General features: G+C 32.3%; 2 protein-coding genes across 2 annotated transcripts in view; both read left to right on the top strand.

The window, feature by feature from the left end:
- LOC126733544 (protein O-mannosyl-transferase TMTC1-like) overlaps positions 1 to 20,181 on the top strand; it is an 894,879-nt gene that overhangs the window by 3,652 nt on the left and 871,046 nt on the right. The window contains exon 2 of the mRNA XM_050436879.1: positions 5,207 to 5,282. The gene's annotated coding sequence lies outside the window, so the exon portion shown is untranslated. The remainder of the gene's footprint in view (positions 1 to 5,206; positions 5,283 to 20,181) is intronic.
- On the top strand, positions 197 to 18,800 carry LOC126750575 (putative nuclease HARBI1). Its single transcript, XM_050460222.1, has 4 exons — positions 197 to 270; positions 10,731 to 10,920; positions 11,725 to 12,295; positions 18,715 to 18,800. The coding sequence occupies exons 1-4, from the start codon at positions 197 to 199 to the stop codon at positions 18,798 to 18,800; spliced, it is 921 nt and encodes a 306-aa protein (XP_050316179.1).

Genomic DNA, 20,181 nt, shown 5'->3' on the forward strand with positions numbered 1-20,181 from the left:
AGCTTGGAAGGACGCTGTAAATATTGCCCGTAATGAACGGAGACTTTTAACATGCCAGAGAATACTAGCGCTACGATGTGCTAGTGCTTATCACAACGTATCTGCGGATGCTATCTTGGTTATAACAGGACAAATACCGATCACTATGTTAGTCAAATAACGTGCCAGAATTTTTGAAAAATCCCGTCAAAGACTAATGACAGAGGAAGAGAAGAAAGTACTGTACATCGAGGAGAGACAAAACACTTTAGAAGAGTGGCAGGAAAGATGGTAAACCAGTGAGAAAGGAGCTTGGACAAGACAAATTATTCCAGACATCCTGCAATGGATAAATCGACAATTCGGAACCATAAGTTACAGTGTAACACAATTTTTATCGGGTCATGGGTGTTTTGCAACTTACCTGCATAAATATAAAAGAAGAAACAGCCCTCAATGTATGTATGGGGATTCCGATAATGATGACGCGGAACATATGTTTTTCCAATGTGAAAGATTTGAAAACCTGAGGAGTAACTTGGAGTTAGACATAGGAAGTCTAAATAAATACAATTTAATTGACAAAATGATTGACAACAAAGACAACTGGAGGAAGATAACAGAATTTATGGGAAGAAAAGTTAAAACAAAGGAGAGAGAAGAAATAGAGTAATAGGAACTAGAAAGAAGACTTCAACCTTACTTCATCTGAGGAATATCTAGACCATCAATGCCTGAGGTGTCTGGAAGCAGATTACCTACTTAACCTCCTTTAAAAAAAAAAAAAAAAAAAAGGGTTGGGTTGTTGGGTTGGGTTGGGTTGGGTTGGGTTGGGTTGTGTTAGGTTGGGTATATCTATGGTCTGTGCGAAGCGCCTTATGTTCTCCTCGCGGTGATAGAGAAACGGAACAAACCAAAACACTGCACACATACTCCCAGAATCGACAACCCATTTGACAGATAGCGACTGTCATTTAATTTATGCAAAAAAACAGCAAAAAATTTAAATAAATCAGTTTACCTCTATTTGCGAGTACTTCACATTGTTTATAAAGAAACTATTTGCAAAATACACCTTCCGCCACTTTATAAATTTTTTCCAGATAAAATTAAGCTATTTAAAAAAGAAAACCGGTGAAAATATCAAAAGCCGCTAAACTGCAGAATTACCACAGTTTTTTGCTAGAGTCTAGTTTTTAAAAGTTGTTTTAGTCTTTTATCAAATTCGTATCAGTTCTATAATCTCACTTAATTCAATTATATCAATACACTCACTTATAAATTTGTTTCTAACTTTATCATTTCTAAAACATAGCCGGATAACTATTACGTAAGTAGAGTTTTAATTTTTTTGCTATAGTAGAAGGTATAAATAAAAAAACTAAGATCTAATAAACGAACGAATTAATAAGAAAAAAAAATATTATAGGATTAAAAAATCGAATGAGAATATCAATGTTATAGTCATCAACGTAAGGAACCAAATTCCTAGTAAATAGCCCTTCAATATAAGAGAAAAGCTCTTCAAATTTTATTTATAAGTAGAATAAGTAACGAGAAAGATTCAATGGAAAGTTAGAAAAAGAATGAAAAGAACGACCACGATAAGAAAACTAAAAATAAATAAACAGTAGACATGTTAAATCTACACAAAAAATGTTATATTAAGATAGATGACCTAACATAAATTGACTCTAGGTATCGGAAACTTGCAACTCTGATCTTGTTTAGATTTATTCGAGCAACTTGCTCGAATAAATCTAAATAAGCAAAGCAAGATGGCGTTTTTTAGATTTTATTTAAACTAACATTTTTGCTCAAAACTAATTTATTTACTAAGTACCTACTACCTTTTATTACAATGACTTTGCATCTTCTTTTGAAACTGAATGCAAAATCAACTTTCTGCATTTAAATAACTAATTTTAAAATACAATTTTTCTTTCATATTCGTCCCTAATTACTAATTTTCTCTTTCATTTATACTTTCATTTTTCATTAATTTCTCAAGAAAACATTTTCTATTAGAAAACCAATAGCTAGATTTAAAATTCGCATTTGCTGCTTTTTTTACATAATAAACTGCCACTTTTAACAATGATAAAAATTTATTGTCTCTATAAGATCTAGGAACAAAATTTATTAAACCAGGAGGATTGATTTAACAGCTAACCAACTTATTTTTTAAAATCTCAAGCTATTTAGATAATATTTAAAAAAAAAAAGAATTTTCGCTGAATCGAAAAATAGTATGGAAAAAGTAGCATTTCGCGATCTCAATTTTATTTTACATTGGGGCAGGCACTAAAGGCGGAACACAAAGAGTTATCATGAATAGTGATAAGCATTTTTATATCGAGCGCTTTGAAACAACTTCTGAAGACGTGAAAGGTTCATTTGAATACTCTTTGATAAAGCGTATACTAGATCGCTAACTTTAAAAAGATACGAATAAATAGGCGAAAGGAAAACGTTCAGTAATAGGTTATTTTGGGAATTGTTTGTATTTATTGACTTTGTTTTAAAGTATCTATGCAGTCAATTATAAGTAAATTTTAGATGTTCTGTCTAAAGATTATGTTAATAAAATGTACTTTTCTTATGCATATAATTTGTTGCACGTAATACCTTCATCAGAAGAATTATGTTCCTTTTTTCTTGTTTGCTGAATTGAAAGTGTAGGATTTTGACAATTAAATGTAACATTTGATATAAATTTTTACCTTTTAGTTATGTTACTTAGATCTAGCTTTTAAAATTGCTCATTTATTTGAAATATTTTTTACTTTCATTTCTATTTCAAAATTTTTTATTTGATCTTGAATAAAGGATCTAAAATTGTTAGAAAATGCCCCAAATGACTGAGAAATCTTTGAAAGTATTACTTGAGGCAGTCTTAAGACATTGCGTAATTTCTCTCAATATGGTTTAATTTTGTTAGTAAAGGTTGATAGTTCTTTTGCTTTGTAATGCTTATTAAAGCAAGTTGCTATGTAAGCTAACTTCACCACACCTTGGAGTTAATTTTTGTTATTTAATCTTAACTCGTAAGTCGTTTTTATTCTTAACGTTTCATTGAATTGAGTCTTTCTTTTACACTGAAAAGCTTTAAATTAGATACATGATACCTTTTATTACTATTATTTTGCATTTTCTTGTAATTCTAAATTCAGTTTCTACCCAATCTTCTTCACATTCAAATGACTAATTTTTATACATTTTCCCTTCTTTCATATTAATATTGGTTCTTTGTTTTTTGCTTATTTTTTGTTTTATTAGTTGCGAATAGAAATTTATCTTTCTCTTACCTAACAATAATTTTAACTTGAATGCATACTGTTATGTTTTAAAAATGATAAAGTTAATAAAAATCTTTGACTGATATAAAAGATAGCAACTTTGGTGGTGAATTTTTAATAATCTATATTTTTATTCAAAATAAACTTTCTTTCCATTCTTCTTTATTTAAATAAATCATTTTCAAATACTTTCTTTTCTTTCTTATTGGTGCCTAGATATTCATATTTTTCCTTTCATTTAGCGATTCTGTTCTTCTTCTAAAGGGTGTTTTTTTTAGAGGCGGAGAACTTTAAATTGAAATTAAACACAAAATATTTTATTGATATGAATGAATTTGCTTTTATATTAAAGAATTTTTTTTGGCATTAATATTTAAAAATGATTTCGAGCATGTGACCCCCACGGCTGGCGCGTACGTGGCGTAATCTAGAGGTCCAATTTTCACACACTCTTTCCAGTACTGCAGGCTGTATTTCGGCAAACACGCGTCGTATGTTGGCTTCCAAGTACTCAAGTGTTTCGGGTTTATTAGCGTAGACATGCGACTTAACACAGCCCCAAAGAAAATAATCTAATGGCGTCAAGTCGCACGAACGAGCTGGCCAGTTTACAGGCCCATTTCTTGAAATTATTCGTTGCTCGAATGTCTCTTGCAGTAAATTAATTGTTTGGCGCGCTGTATGGCACGTGGCACCGTCTTGCTGAAACCACATTTCTGCAACGCCTGTCACGGCTTCCAATTGAGGCACAAAACAGTTGGTTTTCATGTTTCTGTATCGCTCACCGTTTACTGTAATGTTCTGACCATCAGCATTTCTGAAGACATAAGGACCAATGATTCCACTGGCCCATAAAGCGCACCAAACGGTTAGTTTTTCTGGATGTAACGGTTTTTTGCCAATAGCTCGTGGATTCTCATCCCCCCAAATTCGGCAATTCTGCTTGTTTACATAACCATTTAACCGAAAGTGTGCTTCATCACTGAACAAAATTTTCATATGAAATCGTGGATCAACAGCAATCTTTCCTTCCGCCCATTCAGCTAATGTACGGTGCAAAAGATTATCCTCGGGTTTCAACTCCTGGACAAGTTGAATTGAGATCTTTGCGCAAAATTTTTCATAAAGTGGACGAATTGACACATTTGGATCATTATCAACACTATGCTGCACAGCAGCTATCGCTTGTTGCATGCGCACTGTACGGCGTCTTACGGGATGCGTATTGTCGACTAGAGTAAAAGTATTGGGAAAACGATCAACAGTTTCTCGAATTAATCTCTCTGAAGGACGATTATGAGCACCATAAAACTCACGTAATGCCCGATGTGTTTCTCGAATAGAACCATGTCTTTCAAAATAAATATGAACAATTTGGAAATGTTGCTCCGGCATGAGTCTGTTCATGATGAATTGCTAAACCAAACTAATCTAAAAATAACCTAGAACTGTCAGGTCGGCTGTCATAAAAAACAGTGTTGCCATATGAAAGTTCTCCGCCTCTAAAAAAAACACCCAGTTTCTCAAGAGAACACTCTTCAGTTGAAAATTTATTTTAGCTAGATTTTGATCATAATTTCTTTCTAATTTTTGATTTTCTTCTTATATTTTGGAGGTTTATATTTCGCTTTTTATTAACTCTTTATCAATAAATACACTTTCTCTTTACGGATCTCCACTTCCCCTTCCGTTTTTTATATTTTTCTTAAACAATGAATTTTAAATTATCTTTATGAAAAGTTTATGTCTGTGTTAAGAAGCGATATCTCAGGCCCTAATAATCATAGCGCTTTGAATTTTTCAAAAATGTTAAAAATTTTAAAAATGACCCAAAAAAATGGTGGAAATTATTAAGTTCATTCGCAAGTGCAACTATATAAAAACACATTAAACTGATATTAATTCATATTCACAATTATTATTTTTAGATGGCGCTATTTCTCACATGGATTACGAAGCTGCGCAATTTCTTTATAAAAAATTATATCGGATTTCATATAATTCGTAAGTGTTACCGAAAAAAAAAATTATTACTCATATATAAAATCCCCTTTTTTATTTATTGGAATTGTCGCAGAATTCTCTTATCAATGGAAATTTTATTTGATGAAGATTTTGCGTGATAATATCATACATAAGGGAATTTTGCGACAACTCCCAATAGGTTAATTTTACTTGTTACATAAATAGCTATTTAATCATTTCAAAAAATGCAACTTTTAATTAAATTTCATTTAAATATATTATTAATTAGTAAATAAACTAGATTATACGGGAACTCCGAAACTATTGTGCCAAAATATAAGGGTGGGTAGATCTCGCGAGAACAAACATTTTTTACTTATTCACCTTAGGCGCATGCGCCTTATTTCGGTACTAATAAGTATCACAAGAAAAAAGTTCAACATATGTACATACACAAATAATATCGTTGTTGAGTGCCCACCTCTACCGATTTTGACGTTCGAAACCAATCGCTGCGCACTGCATACTCACGAGGCTTTTTTAAAAGCTAGAGCAATTTGCGGAACACTAAAAAGCTTCTACTCCTCGAAATTTAGATGGCGCTAAGAAGCTTTTACCGAGAGTGTGCGGACTGTCGATCATCAAATTATGTCATCTAAGATGCGGCCATTTTACATAGTTCTTTAGCCTGCACAGGCTTTCAATTTTTTGAAAAATCTTAACAAAATCGCACAAAATTTTTCCAGTTATTTAGTTTAGTGTTTTGTGTGTCAGCTGTGATTAGTTATCATTTGGGTGTGCTGACACCTGGGATACAGGAATTTTTTTAAAAAAAGGTTAATTATATTGTTGTAAAAGAACTGAGATATAAAGAGTAAGAACTTTGAATTGAATGAATTGAATTTATATTCGGTGACATTGCATAAAAAGTTATTGCAATAATTTTTTTTTGTGAACATAATACGTGCAAATGAAACAACAAAAGTCAGAAATGGATTCTAAGAAGAAGCTGTTGTATTAAATCTGTGGACAGCAAAAGACACAGATTGCTTGGGCTTTTAACAGCCAATACCCCACACTAGATGCCAAACCTTCGGTTAACCTTACACGGTAAGTTATAATGTCTTCATAACAAGTGACGCCACCAGAGGTTTAAGCTCAAGCTTACTTTAATGAGAAACCGCTTGGGTTAAGACTTAGACTCTTTAATTAATAATTTAGTTTTTTAGTAGTAATAAAATATTATACTTTACTTAGTAATGTGTCTCTTAGCCTGACACTACTGCCAAATGATATTTTGTATTATATATTTAATATTAATAAAATATTATCTTTTTATTTCTTTGAGTCCAATGATGGTGGAACAAAATTTAAAATATCTCTACGATTGTCTTCAATTCTTCGAAACAATCTTACTAGTTCATTTACAGAATTTACATCTACTAACAAGAGTTGACTTTGATAGTAAGGCAATATATTTTTCCTATTAATTTTAAGCTTAACTCAATCTTCCACTGGTACAGTAAGACGAGTAAATAGATTATTCATATAGGCTACATAAATTGCAATACTGTCCCTGTCCCCTTGAGTTCTTGACTTAATTTGTTCCCATGCTTTATAATTAAAATCTCTTGGTAAAAATTCTTCTTTAGAATGTGTGCATAATGTTTCCCAATCTGATATTTAATCCTTTAAATACCTCTAAAAAATTAAAGCTTTTCCCTCAAAAAGTTCCACAGTACTTTTGAAAAGCTTCTGGGTTGATATACCGCTTGATTCACTTAATTCGATAACCCTTTCTAAATGCATTCAATCCCAATGAGCTAGGTTCTGCTTCACCGCTAAACTTAAGAGAGAACAAAGAAGTAGTAGTCATTTGCTGAGTTATTTGATCTGTGGTTAAATTATAAAGAACTGACCACTTTTGATCACATAGAGCAACAGAATATGCTGATGGATTGAAAGTTAAAAACTCCACTCGGGTTTTTAGTAATACCATAGGATCCTAGATGAATAGTATAGCAAAATCGGGTAAGTTTTTATTTTTTAAATTATTTTATAAATTAATATTTCAAGATATGATTTCTATTTCTAGACATTGAATTTGAAAATAAATGGCCCAGTGTAGCTCAATATAAAGCAGAATTTATCTTGTTTCTGTATACTTTTTGTCAGCCTTAATGTCAAAACTTACGTAACATGTGATGCCAAACCTGAAACAAGGGCAATTTCAGCAGTTTCATTGGATAAGCAAGTTTGAAAATTTAACAAATGTTGGAGTCTCAAATTTTTAAAAGCAAATAGAAACATGGTAACTCTTGTAAATTTTACTTTTAACATATTTACTTATTGCCTCTTTCATTACCAATTTGTTGGTATTTTTTTATATTATTTAGTAAGGAACACTGCTAGTGAATTGAGGAGGAGTAATTCCTTGGTGATTTTATAAAAAATTTATTGCTTTTGTACCTTTTGCCACACCCTGTATAAACTATATTTTGGAAACTTTGCTCTTCGTTCAACAAAGTTTCTCATTAAACTAAGTTTATACATTATGGAATTTGGAAGAATTTTTATATTTCATTTAATATTTTAATAAGCATGTATAACTGTTAATTTTGATTGTCTAAATTGTGATTTTTTTTCTATAATTTCTTTATAATATATTAACACATTTATAACATTTTGTTCCTGCTGCTATAATGTTTTTCTTTCATTGTTAATTTATTAATAGTTATTTCATTTATAATATTTACTAAGGAACATTACTAGTGAATTAGATATGCAGTAATTTTTTAGTGATTTTATGAAATTTTTATTGGCCTTTTTACATTTACTATAACCTTTTGTAACACCCAGAATAAACCCTAACTTAAAAGTCTGTTTTTCATGCAACAAAGTTCACAATTAAAGTTATAATAAGTTATACATTAATTTATAATGGTTTAACAAGGGTGTACAACTGTTAATTTTTATTGTATAACTTGAGAATCTCTTCTTATAATATAGTAGTACATTTTGTAAATATTTCTTGTTTAACTTCCGAAATCCAGACCTATGTATTTAGTAGGAAATGTGGATCTTTTAGATATTATAGTACGCAAACAGAAAAATTAACAAATCGAGGAATCTAGTTAATGCGCGGACAAAAAAGTCCCAATTAATTAAAAAAGTGGTTTTTTGTCCCCCATATTAAATAAAGTTCTCGATTTGTCACTTTTTAATTTCTGAAAGAACCTCGCATTTCCCACTAATTTTAAGCGCACGGTATAGTAGAGCAAAATTCAAATTTGGCGCCATAATCAAATTTTAAATTACTTGCTATTATGACGTCACAAACCCATTTTCATTTCCGGTTAGTACTACTCCTCGAAATTCAGAGGGCGCAACAGTCAATCGACTTTCAGTGTTCTATTGGCTCTTTTCGGACTCACGGGAGTTTCCTATCTCAGTAGTATTAATCTATGGTGACACACTGTGAAAAAATGTAGAGGGCTCTGCATTAAAGGTGCTTAAAACTTCCAGGTTTGCAGCTTCATCCAAAACACGACGAATACTTCTTTTTTTATTTGCAACCGAACCAGTTTCCATGAACTTAATTAATTTAAAAACATATTTATGATTTAATTGACTATTAGGACTATTAAACAATGCTGCTGTTCTTCTGGCACATCTTTGATTTTCCCTGTAAATAAGAATAATTTCTGTTCTTTGCTTAAGATTAAACACCATTTTTAAAAAAATACTTAAGAGCGTAGAACGCTTGAATTTTTCAGTTTTTTTGACAACCTTTTAATGAATTTGTTAATCCTTACTAAAGTGATTACCACGCAAGTACTAGTTGAGGAAATCTGTCATGTTTTTCTCAATCAAAAGGTCGACTGTGTGGTATTTTTAAACAGATAATTAAAACACCTTTAAAATGAGGTATCACTCAAGCCTTCTTTCGATTTAAGCTTTTAGAGATTATGTCCGCCCTCGCCAGGGCTATAGACAATAGGGCAATTTCACAAACAGAATTTCCGAAACTATTAATGATTAATATGCGCGCTATCTATGCTTGTAATTTCATAGAAATTAAAGTGTTTCTAAAAAAGTTGATAAATTAACATAAATCAATTTTTCTTATTTTCGATTCCTAAAAGCGCTCCCTAAAACCTCCTTGCTACCGTTACACGTATATCTTTATTCGATCAGCGTGCGATCTCATCAGACACCGCATTCTTCCTACATTTACTTGACCTATTTGCAGACTGCCGACATTAAAAATAAAATACTTCAAAAGGCTCCTCCTTTGACCGGCATTGAGTCTCGACTTCTTTATCGCCCTTGCGGATCCTCCCGTTCACAATACCGGTTCATTAAGGCGAGTACTCGGCCAAAGTGGCCTACTCGTGGATTCGGGTTTTAAAAAGAGTATCATTTTGCGGAAAAGCGGTTTCCGAAAATTTATCGGAAAATGAATAAAGTCGATCAAAGTGGATTGGGAAATATGTAAGTGAGTTTTAGGTTTTGGAAAATTGGAAATCGGCTTAGCGAATGCTCATTTTATTAAAATTTTCTTAAGAGGAATTAATGTTAGTTACCGCATTTTAACCCAAAAAGCATCATATATACGTCCTGGGTACGTAATTATTATATCCATACGTCTATTGTTATAAAAATAACGTATTTAGTTCGTACTTTTGGATACGTAGTTCGTACGTACATTACTTACGTCTCGCCGACGTATATACATGTACATATAAATATGTAAAAAATGTTTTAGCTTCAATGGATTATACAAGAATAAAAAAGAAACATACATTTAGTGAGTGGAATGAAAAATGTTGGTGGCGGTGAATCTGTTATTTCAGCACGGGTTTTTAAAGATTCTTTCGCAGTGATTGGAAACCGAATATTAGATGTTATAAATACATCATTTTCTAAGGGACATTTTCCAAAGGAATGGAAGTCATCTTTGGTAGTTCCGGTACCGAAGGTTCCAGGTACTAAGAAGCACTCGAGTCTAAAGCCGGGCTCAAACGACTCGCGTATTTGGCAATTATTTGTCACTTGCGAATACTTGCCAAGTCGTGTGAGTAGTTTACGTGGACAATTATTCGACACTCGTGTTTTTCCCACTGCCTATAGGGGGGTTTACATGATGCCAGTGACTTGAACAAGTTACTAGAATCCAGTACCAAAAGCAAGTGCTTTGGAAGATAATTCTTGTCTACATGATGCCAGTCATTTGATCAAGTAACTTGCATAAAATCCATTTTATCAAGTTTTTGTAGTGTAGGTTACAGGCGAGAATTAAAAACGTTAAATTTAAATGATGAGTGCGAAGCAGAAGGAATATGTTTTACTTAAAAGAAGCTTAATATTAGGTGTTAAAGTACTGATAGAGGAGTTAATTGACATTGTTCAGAGTGAATTAACAACAAATCCCAAGAAAAGAATTTGAATTTTTTTTTCCTTTGACGTTCTTCTGAAAAAAATATCGCCATCTGACACCACAATGAGAATGGCTTTACCTGCCAGAACAAAATTAGAAATTACTCTGTCATATTTAGCTACTGGAAATAGTTACCGAAATTTGCAGCAGCAATTCCGTGTTTCCCGGCCTGCAATTTCCAAGTTTATTCCAGAAGTATGCGATGCCATATACGATGCATTGGAGGATTTTATACAGGTAAATATAATTATACAGTAAATATAATTTTTTTATAAAATTAAAATCATAGTTTTCAACAGTAAAAAAATAATTATTCATATATCATATTATTCAATTAAACGTAAAATAACACATTATTCTTTAAACTGAAATCTAAATATTAAGTATGAATGAAAATAAAGTATATGATTCTAACCCCAATTATCAGTATCTAGATCAAAAGCGGATCTATATGCTTCGGCAAGAATATTGCTTGTATTGTTATCTGCCGGTGGTAGGGATGTGTTGGGTGATTCTGGAGAAATCAAGGTTTCACCTGATTCCGGGATCGGCAAAGTACTAAATGCACTGGTGCATCTGGAAGAACCTAATGAGGTGCTTGTACCTTCTATATTTGACACTCTGGAACGAGTCAAAATTTGCTGAATTTTAGCTTGAGCCGTGACGGCCGCTAAAAGGGGCAACTTATTTAATTGTGCAGCTACGCTCTTCCCGAAAATATCGAATTCATTTTCAGATGATTCCGTAGATTGTAGATCTCGAATAGACGTCGTTAAAGAATTTAAGTCTTTGATGCAACCAGCAACTTCTTTAATCTTGGACTCGCTGCCTAATGGCGTTTTGGAGTAGGTTCATTAATAGCTCCACTAACATTCGCTTTTATTACCTCTGCTGCTAATGGTACTTCTTCGTGTGTTGCCTCTTCAACTTCATCTTCTACTTTTAATGTATTCGATCCATTATATGTTTCTGAAGCCTAGAAAATATCTCATATTCACACATTTGGCATAATAAGAAATTATTTAGTATTTTTTATTTTAGGTACCAAAAAGTAACAAAGAATGGAAAGCTATCGAAAGTGATTTCAACCATAGATGGAATTTTCCAGGATGTTATGGTGCCATTGATGGAAAACACATACTTATTCGAGCTCCTGAGAATTGTGGCAGTGACTTTTTCAACTATAAGGGACAAAACAGTATTATTTTGATGGCAATTGTAGACGGAAATTACAATTTTATATACATTGATGTTGGCTACAATGGAAGAGCCTCAGATGGAGGAGTTTTTGCGCAGTGTTCTATTTTTGCTGCTTTAGAAAACAATATATTACCGGGTGGTGGATTTCTTGTTGGAGACGACGCTTTTCCGTTAAAGCATTATTTACTTAAACCATATTCAAAGAATGCACTTACTGTTGATGAAAAAATCTTCAATTATAGATTGTCTCGTGCAAGAAGAATTGTGGAAAATGGTAAACCCATAGCTTGTGGACTATCATCAGTGGATAAAATAGTCAGAACATGTTGTGCCCTACATAACTGGCTTAGATGCACTACTGTAAATGAATATTTGCCAAAGGGATCCGTTGACGAAGAAGATATCGATCAAGGTAGAATTATTCTTGGAAGTTGGAGGTCAGAAGTAGCTGGTTTGCCATCAGTTTCATGTATAGGAAGTAATCATTCTTCACAATTTGCAAGAAATTTAAGGGATAAATATAAACACTATTTTATGACTACAGGGGCCGTTTCATGCCAGGAACGAATGATTTTTTAATTTCATTTTAATATATTTTGTATTCAATTACTAATATAGGTACATATAATAAAAAATATATAGTAGCTTCTTACTTACCAAATTACTGCATGTTACCCTTCTCTTATCCATTGTTTGTAAAAACATATGCATAACTGAAAACCACTTCATTTTTGGTTTATATATTTCATCGGCTCCGGCCCCAGAGCTTTGCGATTTCTTAATTTTTGCTACCTCTTGTACATACGTCGACCTTAGAGTTTTTATTTTGTTTTTTACATCTATTGGGCTAAAATTCTCGATTTCCATTGTTTCCACAATTCTTTTTATAGCCGACTCACGGGCTTGTTTATTTCTATAGATTACCAACTGTGTATTCCAAAGGCACTCTTCCTCCCTATATAATTCTACAAACTTTACTGTGGTATCTTCAGTCCATTTTGCGCACATTTTGAATAATAATAACACCTACACTTTAAAACAATTACTAAAACTATGTACTGATTTATTTACTAAAATCGAACGCTGGAATCATCGTGTCTATACAGGTTTAGTTAAGAGGCACTTGCTCCAGTAAATAGAAATGCTTTCTATTCACTGTACTGGAATCGTTACTAAAATCAGTACTGGAATTTAGTATTGGAATATATGTTTACACAAAGCAAGTACTAAAATCCAGTGCTGGATTTTAGTAACTTGTTCAAGTCACTGGCATCGTGTAAACCCCCCTTATCGGTAAAAATACTACGAGTCCAAAGAAACGCGATTAATTGCTTATTTGACGAGTCCGGACTAGCACTCACACGCTTCGACAAGTGGCTACGTTAGTTTTTGTATTATTTACTATTTAGTACTTTTTCGGCTTTTGACGAATCCGGACTTGTTAAGCCGTATAATTTTGCACGCTTCGACAAGTGGTTATGTTAGTTTTGGTATTATTTACTATTTAATCTCTTTGCGGATACGAATAGATACGAATTCTCAATTTTTAAGTAATTTTTGAGGAATCACATTTTCAACACTTTTTTGTGCCCTTATTATGAAAATTAGAAAAAAGTTTGATTAGGTCTTTAATGGTTATTTAACCCTTTACTTTAAGGTAATAATATATTTTTATATAATAATAAATAATATGTTTTTATTAAAACTTCTTCGAACTCAAAAGTCGCCTTGAAAAAAACAAAAAACTCCCTTGTTATGCAATTTAGGGCAAAAAACTAATCTACCTTTTTTTTAGCTGCCCTTCCATTGAACCATGGCAACAACAATCCCTATTCCCTTTACCATTTTTGTGTTCTTTATCAATAAAAATTCCTTCTACATAAAATGCATTTTTTTTTCAAAATCGTGGCTTAACCTCCAAAATGAGTGAAATTAATGTAGTATTTAATTTTAAAACGGATTGCATTAATCGCCTCAGCACTTGCTATGCATTTAATAATTCAAATTCTCTTATTTATTCACATTTCGTTAAAAAATATAAATCAATTTAATTTTTTTGCTGTTTTCCATAAAATACGAATCTCGTTTTACTTATACCTGCCATCAAATGATTGTAGATAAATAGTAGTGTGCTTATTTATTGCACCAACCGTAACAATATAACTAATATATATATATATATATATATATATATAATCTCCCTTACAAAATTCTTTGTTTCATTTTTAAAAAAATAAATACCATCTTTAAAACTACAGAAGAAAACGAAGCTGTCTAGTTGTTTCTGACTAATGATTATTTAATTAATTTGCTTTTAGTGCTGGATTTTCTCATTTGAAAACATAATCTTATAAATTTGCTATATACTCGCCAGATCATAGGTGCAAACATTAGTATATCTTGCAGCAATAGTTCCAGGTATACATTATAATGTTGTAGATGCAGCGAGACTGGCTCAATCCCAAAAAGGTCGCCATCCGGAACAATGGGTCAGGAATTCGAAGTAAATTATGGGCTTCGCTTTCCGCAGCACCGGAGCCAACGCGTAAAGGATGATGCGGACAACGATCGTTTAGATAAACATGGGAATTGTTTTTGGCTAGGGAGTATCACTTGATCGATTGTATAGAACTATTGAATAACTCGAAAGGTATTTTCCGAGATATACTACTAATAAAGCCAACATATGCTAAAATATATATCTTTAAATACGTGCCTTATAGCCATTAAAGTTATGCATTAAAATTGAAATTAGAGTTATAATTGGTTGACTAGGAATTATGACTTGATTAATTTTGTAAAACTGTTGAATGTCTCAGATGGGTGCGTGAGCAATAAGGACCCAACGATTTTGCAAAAATTTTTTGGTTAGTAGAAAGGGTACGGTCTATACAACAATTAAAAAAAAAAAAATTTTAGGAGGACCATATTTTGCCCAAAAAAATTTCTTGACGTCATTTTCAAAACATTGCTATACGAAAACTCCAATATGTCAGTTTTGCAGGAGGATATGCGACAGTGTTGCCATACTGGACTAAAATCCATAAAGTTTAGTTAAAATTCGGCAGTTGATGTATAGGGTTATCCATTTTATGCTTGGGAAAGTAAAGTTAAATAAAACACACAAGATATTTAGATGGAGACGAAATTTTTATTTTGTTTTAAAGATTGAATCATTCCATTATATGTGAAACACAATATCATTTAAATATCCGCTGCGGGACCTCTGACCAACTTCAATCCTTTTAAGAAAATTTTCAATCACTTTTTGGCACATTTCAGGTGATATCTCGGCTAGAACTTCACGAATGTTAGCTTTAAGTTGTTAAAGAGTTTGAGGGTTATTGGCGTAGACACGCGTAGTTTCGCATAGCTCCACAAAAAAATCCAAAGGTGTGAGATCTTGGGGGCCAATAGATATCACCTAATCTTGAAATTAAGCGTCCTGGAAACTTCTCTTGCAAAAGAGCTCGGTTGGACTTGTGGCCCCATCCTGTTGGAACCACATGTCTTCCAGATATTCTTCTTCGATTTCTCTCCAAAAATAATTGGTCAACATGCTTCCATATCGCTCAGAGTTTGCTGTTAAGGCTCTTCCACGATTGTTTTAAAAAAAATACGGACCAATGACACCACCAGACCATAATGCACACCATACAGTCACTTTTTCGGGATGCAAAGGCCTTTCTACGATCACCTGAGGATTTTCAGAATCCCATATGCAGCAATTCTGTTTATTTCGTAGCCACACAGCGTAAAATAAGCCTCATCACTGGAGAAAATTCTGCTCGAAAAATGAGCATCTCGTAGCTTATTGTTCAAGCACCTAATTTGCGAATGTTCTGCGTTGTCCATGGTCTGTAGGCTTAAGTTCTTGAGTGAGTTGGACTTTGTACGGATGGAGATGTAAATCGAAATGCAAAACTCGCCACAGTGAGCCGTAAAACAAACCCAAATTTTGAACACGCCGAGGAACTGACAAATTTGGGTCTTCCTCCACACTTTGAGCCACAGCAGCGATATTTTCAGCTGAACGAACGTTACGGTGATGCACGTGCCTTATAATATTAGTAATCGAACCAGTCTCTTCAAATTTTCTTACTGTGTTCGAAATTGTTTGCTCTGTGCTCTGTAGGACGATTATGTTAACCGCATGTAGGAATTTCTTGTTGTCTAGGGTATTTGAATGAAAGTACTGGGGTTCATTTTAAAAAAAAAAATAATATCATTATGAATAGGTTCGAAAATCTGGATACATACGCACAGGAAAAACAATTTACACAGAATACAGTCACAACGGCGGTAAAAGCTAACAATACTAGCTTATAAAATTATAACTTTAGGTACACAACTTTTACAGTCCAGGAACAGCGACTTTTCAACAATTCGTCTTGTCCTCTTAAATAATAACACCAAGACCTCGTCTGGATAATTGGCATTAAATTATCATTAAAGCAATACCGGTAATTAGTCAAGCGTTTCTTGACTAATATCTTTCGTCTTAACCCAGAAAAAATGCTTTTTCACGTCTTTTCGTCAATCAATTCAAATACCGCTTAAAGCTCGGAAAAAACCCAACTCCTTGAAATGATGCAATCTTGTTAACCTAAAGATTCCGTTATTGCATAAATTTCGGTGAGTGTTTATAAAAACTTGACGATCTGGAACATGTCTTAGGGGAAATCTTCGGCGATACTCATGGACAGCCGCTAAAGAACTGCCATTACACAAACCATAAATAAAAATGCATGTCAGCTAATTCTTGATTTGTAAATCTATCCATAATTTTTAAAAAATGAATCACAAAAAAGAACTAATTTACTTTGACAAAGCAAATTTAAAAAATGTGAGATGTCAACAAAACGTTAAACAAAATTTAACAAATAAACTAATTGTCAACAGACACAGCCAACTATTATATTACAAGATGTTATTTTTAGTTACTTTTTGAAATACCAATTCATGATTTATTAATAATTGATTTTTTCGAAAACGGAAGGTCCTATCGAAATTAGACAAGAGCACCTTTTTTATGTAAAAATGTTTGTTCTTTTCAATTCTAATACCAAAATTATCACGGAGTTGCTAGGAAAAAAGTTTTAACAGTTTAAACTTTACCGACCACTTATTTTACACGACTCTGTATACCTTTTGGAAAAAATGTTTGCAATATCAGTTTTTAATAAAACCAATAGTAAATGTTAAAAATTTCAAAAGGTTACAACTAGGCGTTCCGGATATATTAACAAAAAACCATCTTTAACATGATTCATAAAACACCCTGTAACTTAAAAACGATGCACTTTTGAACCATATTGTATATGGACTTAAAATTGGTAAAAATAATTTTACTTCATTTTTTGCTTATTATTTTTTTAAAAAGGTAAAATAAAAATAATATTTTTTTGACCTAAAGCGAGTCACAAAACCTTGTGATTTGAATATGAGCATAAAGAATTTACACATTTAATAAATTTTTTTATTTAGGAACTCTAAAAAATATTAAATTATAAAACTTTAGGCATTTAACTGTTAAATAAACTATTTAGTATAATTAAATTAAATTAAAACAAATACACTTAAAAAACAAAAATGAGCGTTATTTTAACACTCAATCGTATTATTTGTAATACAGCATAATAAACGTAATTCGGTTATATATAAATTACGGAATAATTAAAGTTAAAAGCATAACATAATGGAATCTGATACGCAATCACATAAATTATTATTTACTTGTGCAAAAAAAAGTAATTTTTTTTTAATTAGGCAGAAAGGTTTTTGTTACAAGTTATCAGAAGCTATTTTGCCATAAAATTGTATATCAATAAGATAAATAACTCTTCCGATGGTAATTAGTTCACAAAGCATACAAGACTTCGAAAGTTTCTCAAAAAGATCTTATATCTAAGTTTTTCATATTATTATTATGTAGTCACTGTATAATTTTAAAATATCATTTTAAATTTTAATAAAATGATGTGTTACACCTGTGGCTATGGTTTCTTGATGTTTTTTTATGCTCACATAAGTCTAAGTCTAAGATTCATTTTTTTTATCTTGATTTGCCATAAAAAAAATCTCACTTAACGTATAGTTTCCATTTCATTTTATTAAATAACCCATTTTTTTTTTGGATAACGATTATAAAAACGTACTTCTAAAGTTTTAGTTTTAATTTCAATTTAAGAATAACTATAACCGAAATTTTACTAAAATATTATAACTAATTTAGAAGCCAAACAATTTTCTAATATTTTCTTGTAGACATCACAACGTTTTTTTTTAACTGAGTTATCTTTTAAAATTTCATCATAAGTATTGAAATAAATACTAGATTCTGCATTACTGGGAGAAATTTATTTTGAATTACCATTTTTTTTATTGAATTACTATGAATTACCATTGCTATCGTATAATTTTGTAATGTAAGTATTGACTTTCAAAAATGATTGTTAGAATTAAGATTGAATGTACAAATATATAGGTAGCTATATTAGTGCTTAATATATGAAGTGTCTTTTCAAATAATTTAATAATTTTTCCAGAATTTTCTTAATAACCTATGTATTGTTTATATTCTAATCATTAACTGCCTGGAATTATATCAAGTAATTTTAGTCCAGGCAGTTTCTCAACAAAGGTTTCTCAACTACCTATTAAAGAAGAATTCTTAATGCAATGAGTAAAAGTGTTTAAATTATAAATGCCTCCAACTAGTTTGCTAGGTTTCGTCTTTTTAAACTTCATTATCCTCTAATACAGATTTCTCTATGTCTCGGATTGCCCAAAACATACTTACCAACGTTTTTTTTTTTTTTTATTTTTTAGAGAGGTTAAAAAAATCTGCAAACAGACATCCCGGGCCGGCCCGGGATAGTGTGGGGTTAAGGCCTTTTTCAGCCCCGACCCACTAAAAACCATTCCTCTAAGTCAATTATTCAGGGAAGCACACTGATACATGCTTTGTCAATTTTTCAAGGGAAAAGAGCACACTGGTTACATGCTTTGTCAATTTTATTCAGGGAAGCACACTGATACATGCTTTGTCAATTTTTCAAGGGAAAAGAGCACACTGGTTACATGTTTTGTCAATTTTATTCAGGGAAGCACACTGATACATGCTTTGTCAATTTTTCAAGAGAGAAGCACACTGGTTACATGCTTTGTCAATTTTATTCAGGGAAGCACACTGATACATGCTTTGTCAATTTTTCAAGGGAAAAGAACACACTGGTTACATGCTTGGTCAATTTTATTCAGGGAAGCACACTGATACATGTTTTGTCAATTTTTCAAGGGAAAAGAGCACACTGGTTACATGCTTTGTCAATTTTATTCAGGGAAGCACACTGATACATGCTTTGTCAATTTTTCAAGAGAGAAGCACACTGGTTACATGCTTTGTCAATTTTATTCAGGGAAGCACACTGATACATGCTTTGTCAATTTTTCAAGGGAAAAGCACACTGGTTACATGCTTTGTCAATTTTATTCAGGGAAGCACACTGATACATGCTTTGTCAATTTTTTAAGGGAAAAGAGCACACTGGTTACATGCTTTGTCAATTTTATTCACGGAAGCACACTGATACATGCTTTGTCAATTTTATTCAGGGAAGCACACTGATACATGTTTTGTCAATTTTTCAAGGGAAAAGAGCACACTGGTTACATGCTTTGTCAATTTTATTCAGGGAAGCACACTGATACATGCTTTGTCAATTTTTCAAGGGAGAAGCACACTGGCTACATGCTTTGTCAATTTTATTCAGGGAAGCACACTGATACATGCTTTGTCAATTTTTCAAGGGAAAAGAGCACACTGGTTACATGCTTTGTCAATTTTATTCAGGGAAGCACACTGATACATGCTTTGTCAATTTTTCAAGGGAAAAGAACACACTGGTTACATGCTTGGTCAATTTTATTCAGGGAAGCACACTGATACATGCTTTGTCAATTTTTTAAGGGAAAAGAGCACACTGGTTACATGTTTTGTCAATTTTATTCAGGGAAGCACACTGATACATGCTTTGTCAATTTTTCAAGGGAGAAGCACACTGGCTACATGCTTTGTCAATTTTATTCAGGGAAGCACACTGATACATGCTTTGTCAATTTTTCAAGGGAAAAGAGCACACTGGTTACATGCTTTGTCAATTTTATTCAGGGAAGCACACTGATACATGCTTTGTCAATTTTTCAAGGGAAAAGAACACACTGGTTACATGCTTGGTCAATTTTATTCAGGGAAGCACACTGATACATGTTTTGTCAATTTTTCAAGGGAAAAGA

The sequence above is a fragment of the Anthonomus grandis genome, chromosome 2, assembly GCF_022605725.1.
Source record: "Anthonomus grandis grandis chromosome 2, icAntGran1.3, whole genome shotgun sequence".
NCBI classification, from domain to species: Eukaryota; Metazoa; Arthropoda; class Insecta; order Coleoptera; family Curculionidae; genus Anthonomus; species Anthonomus grandis.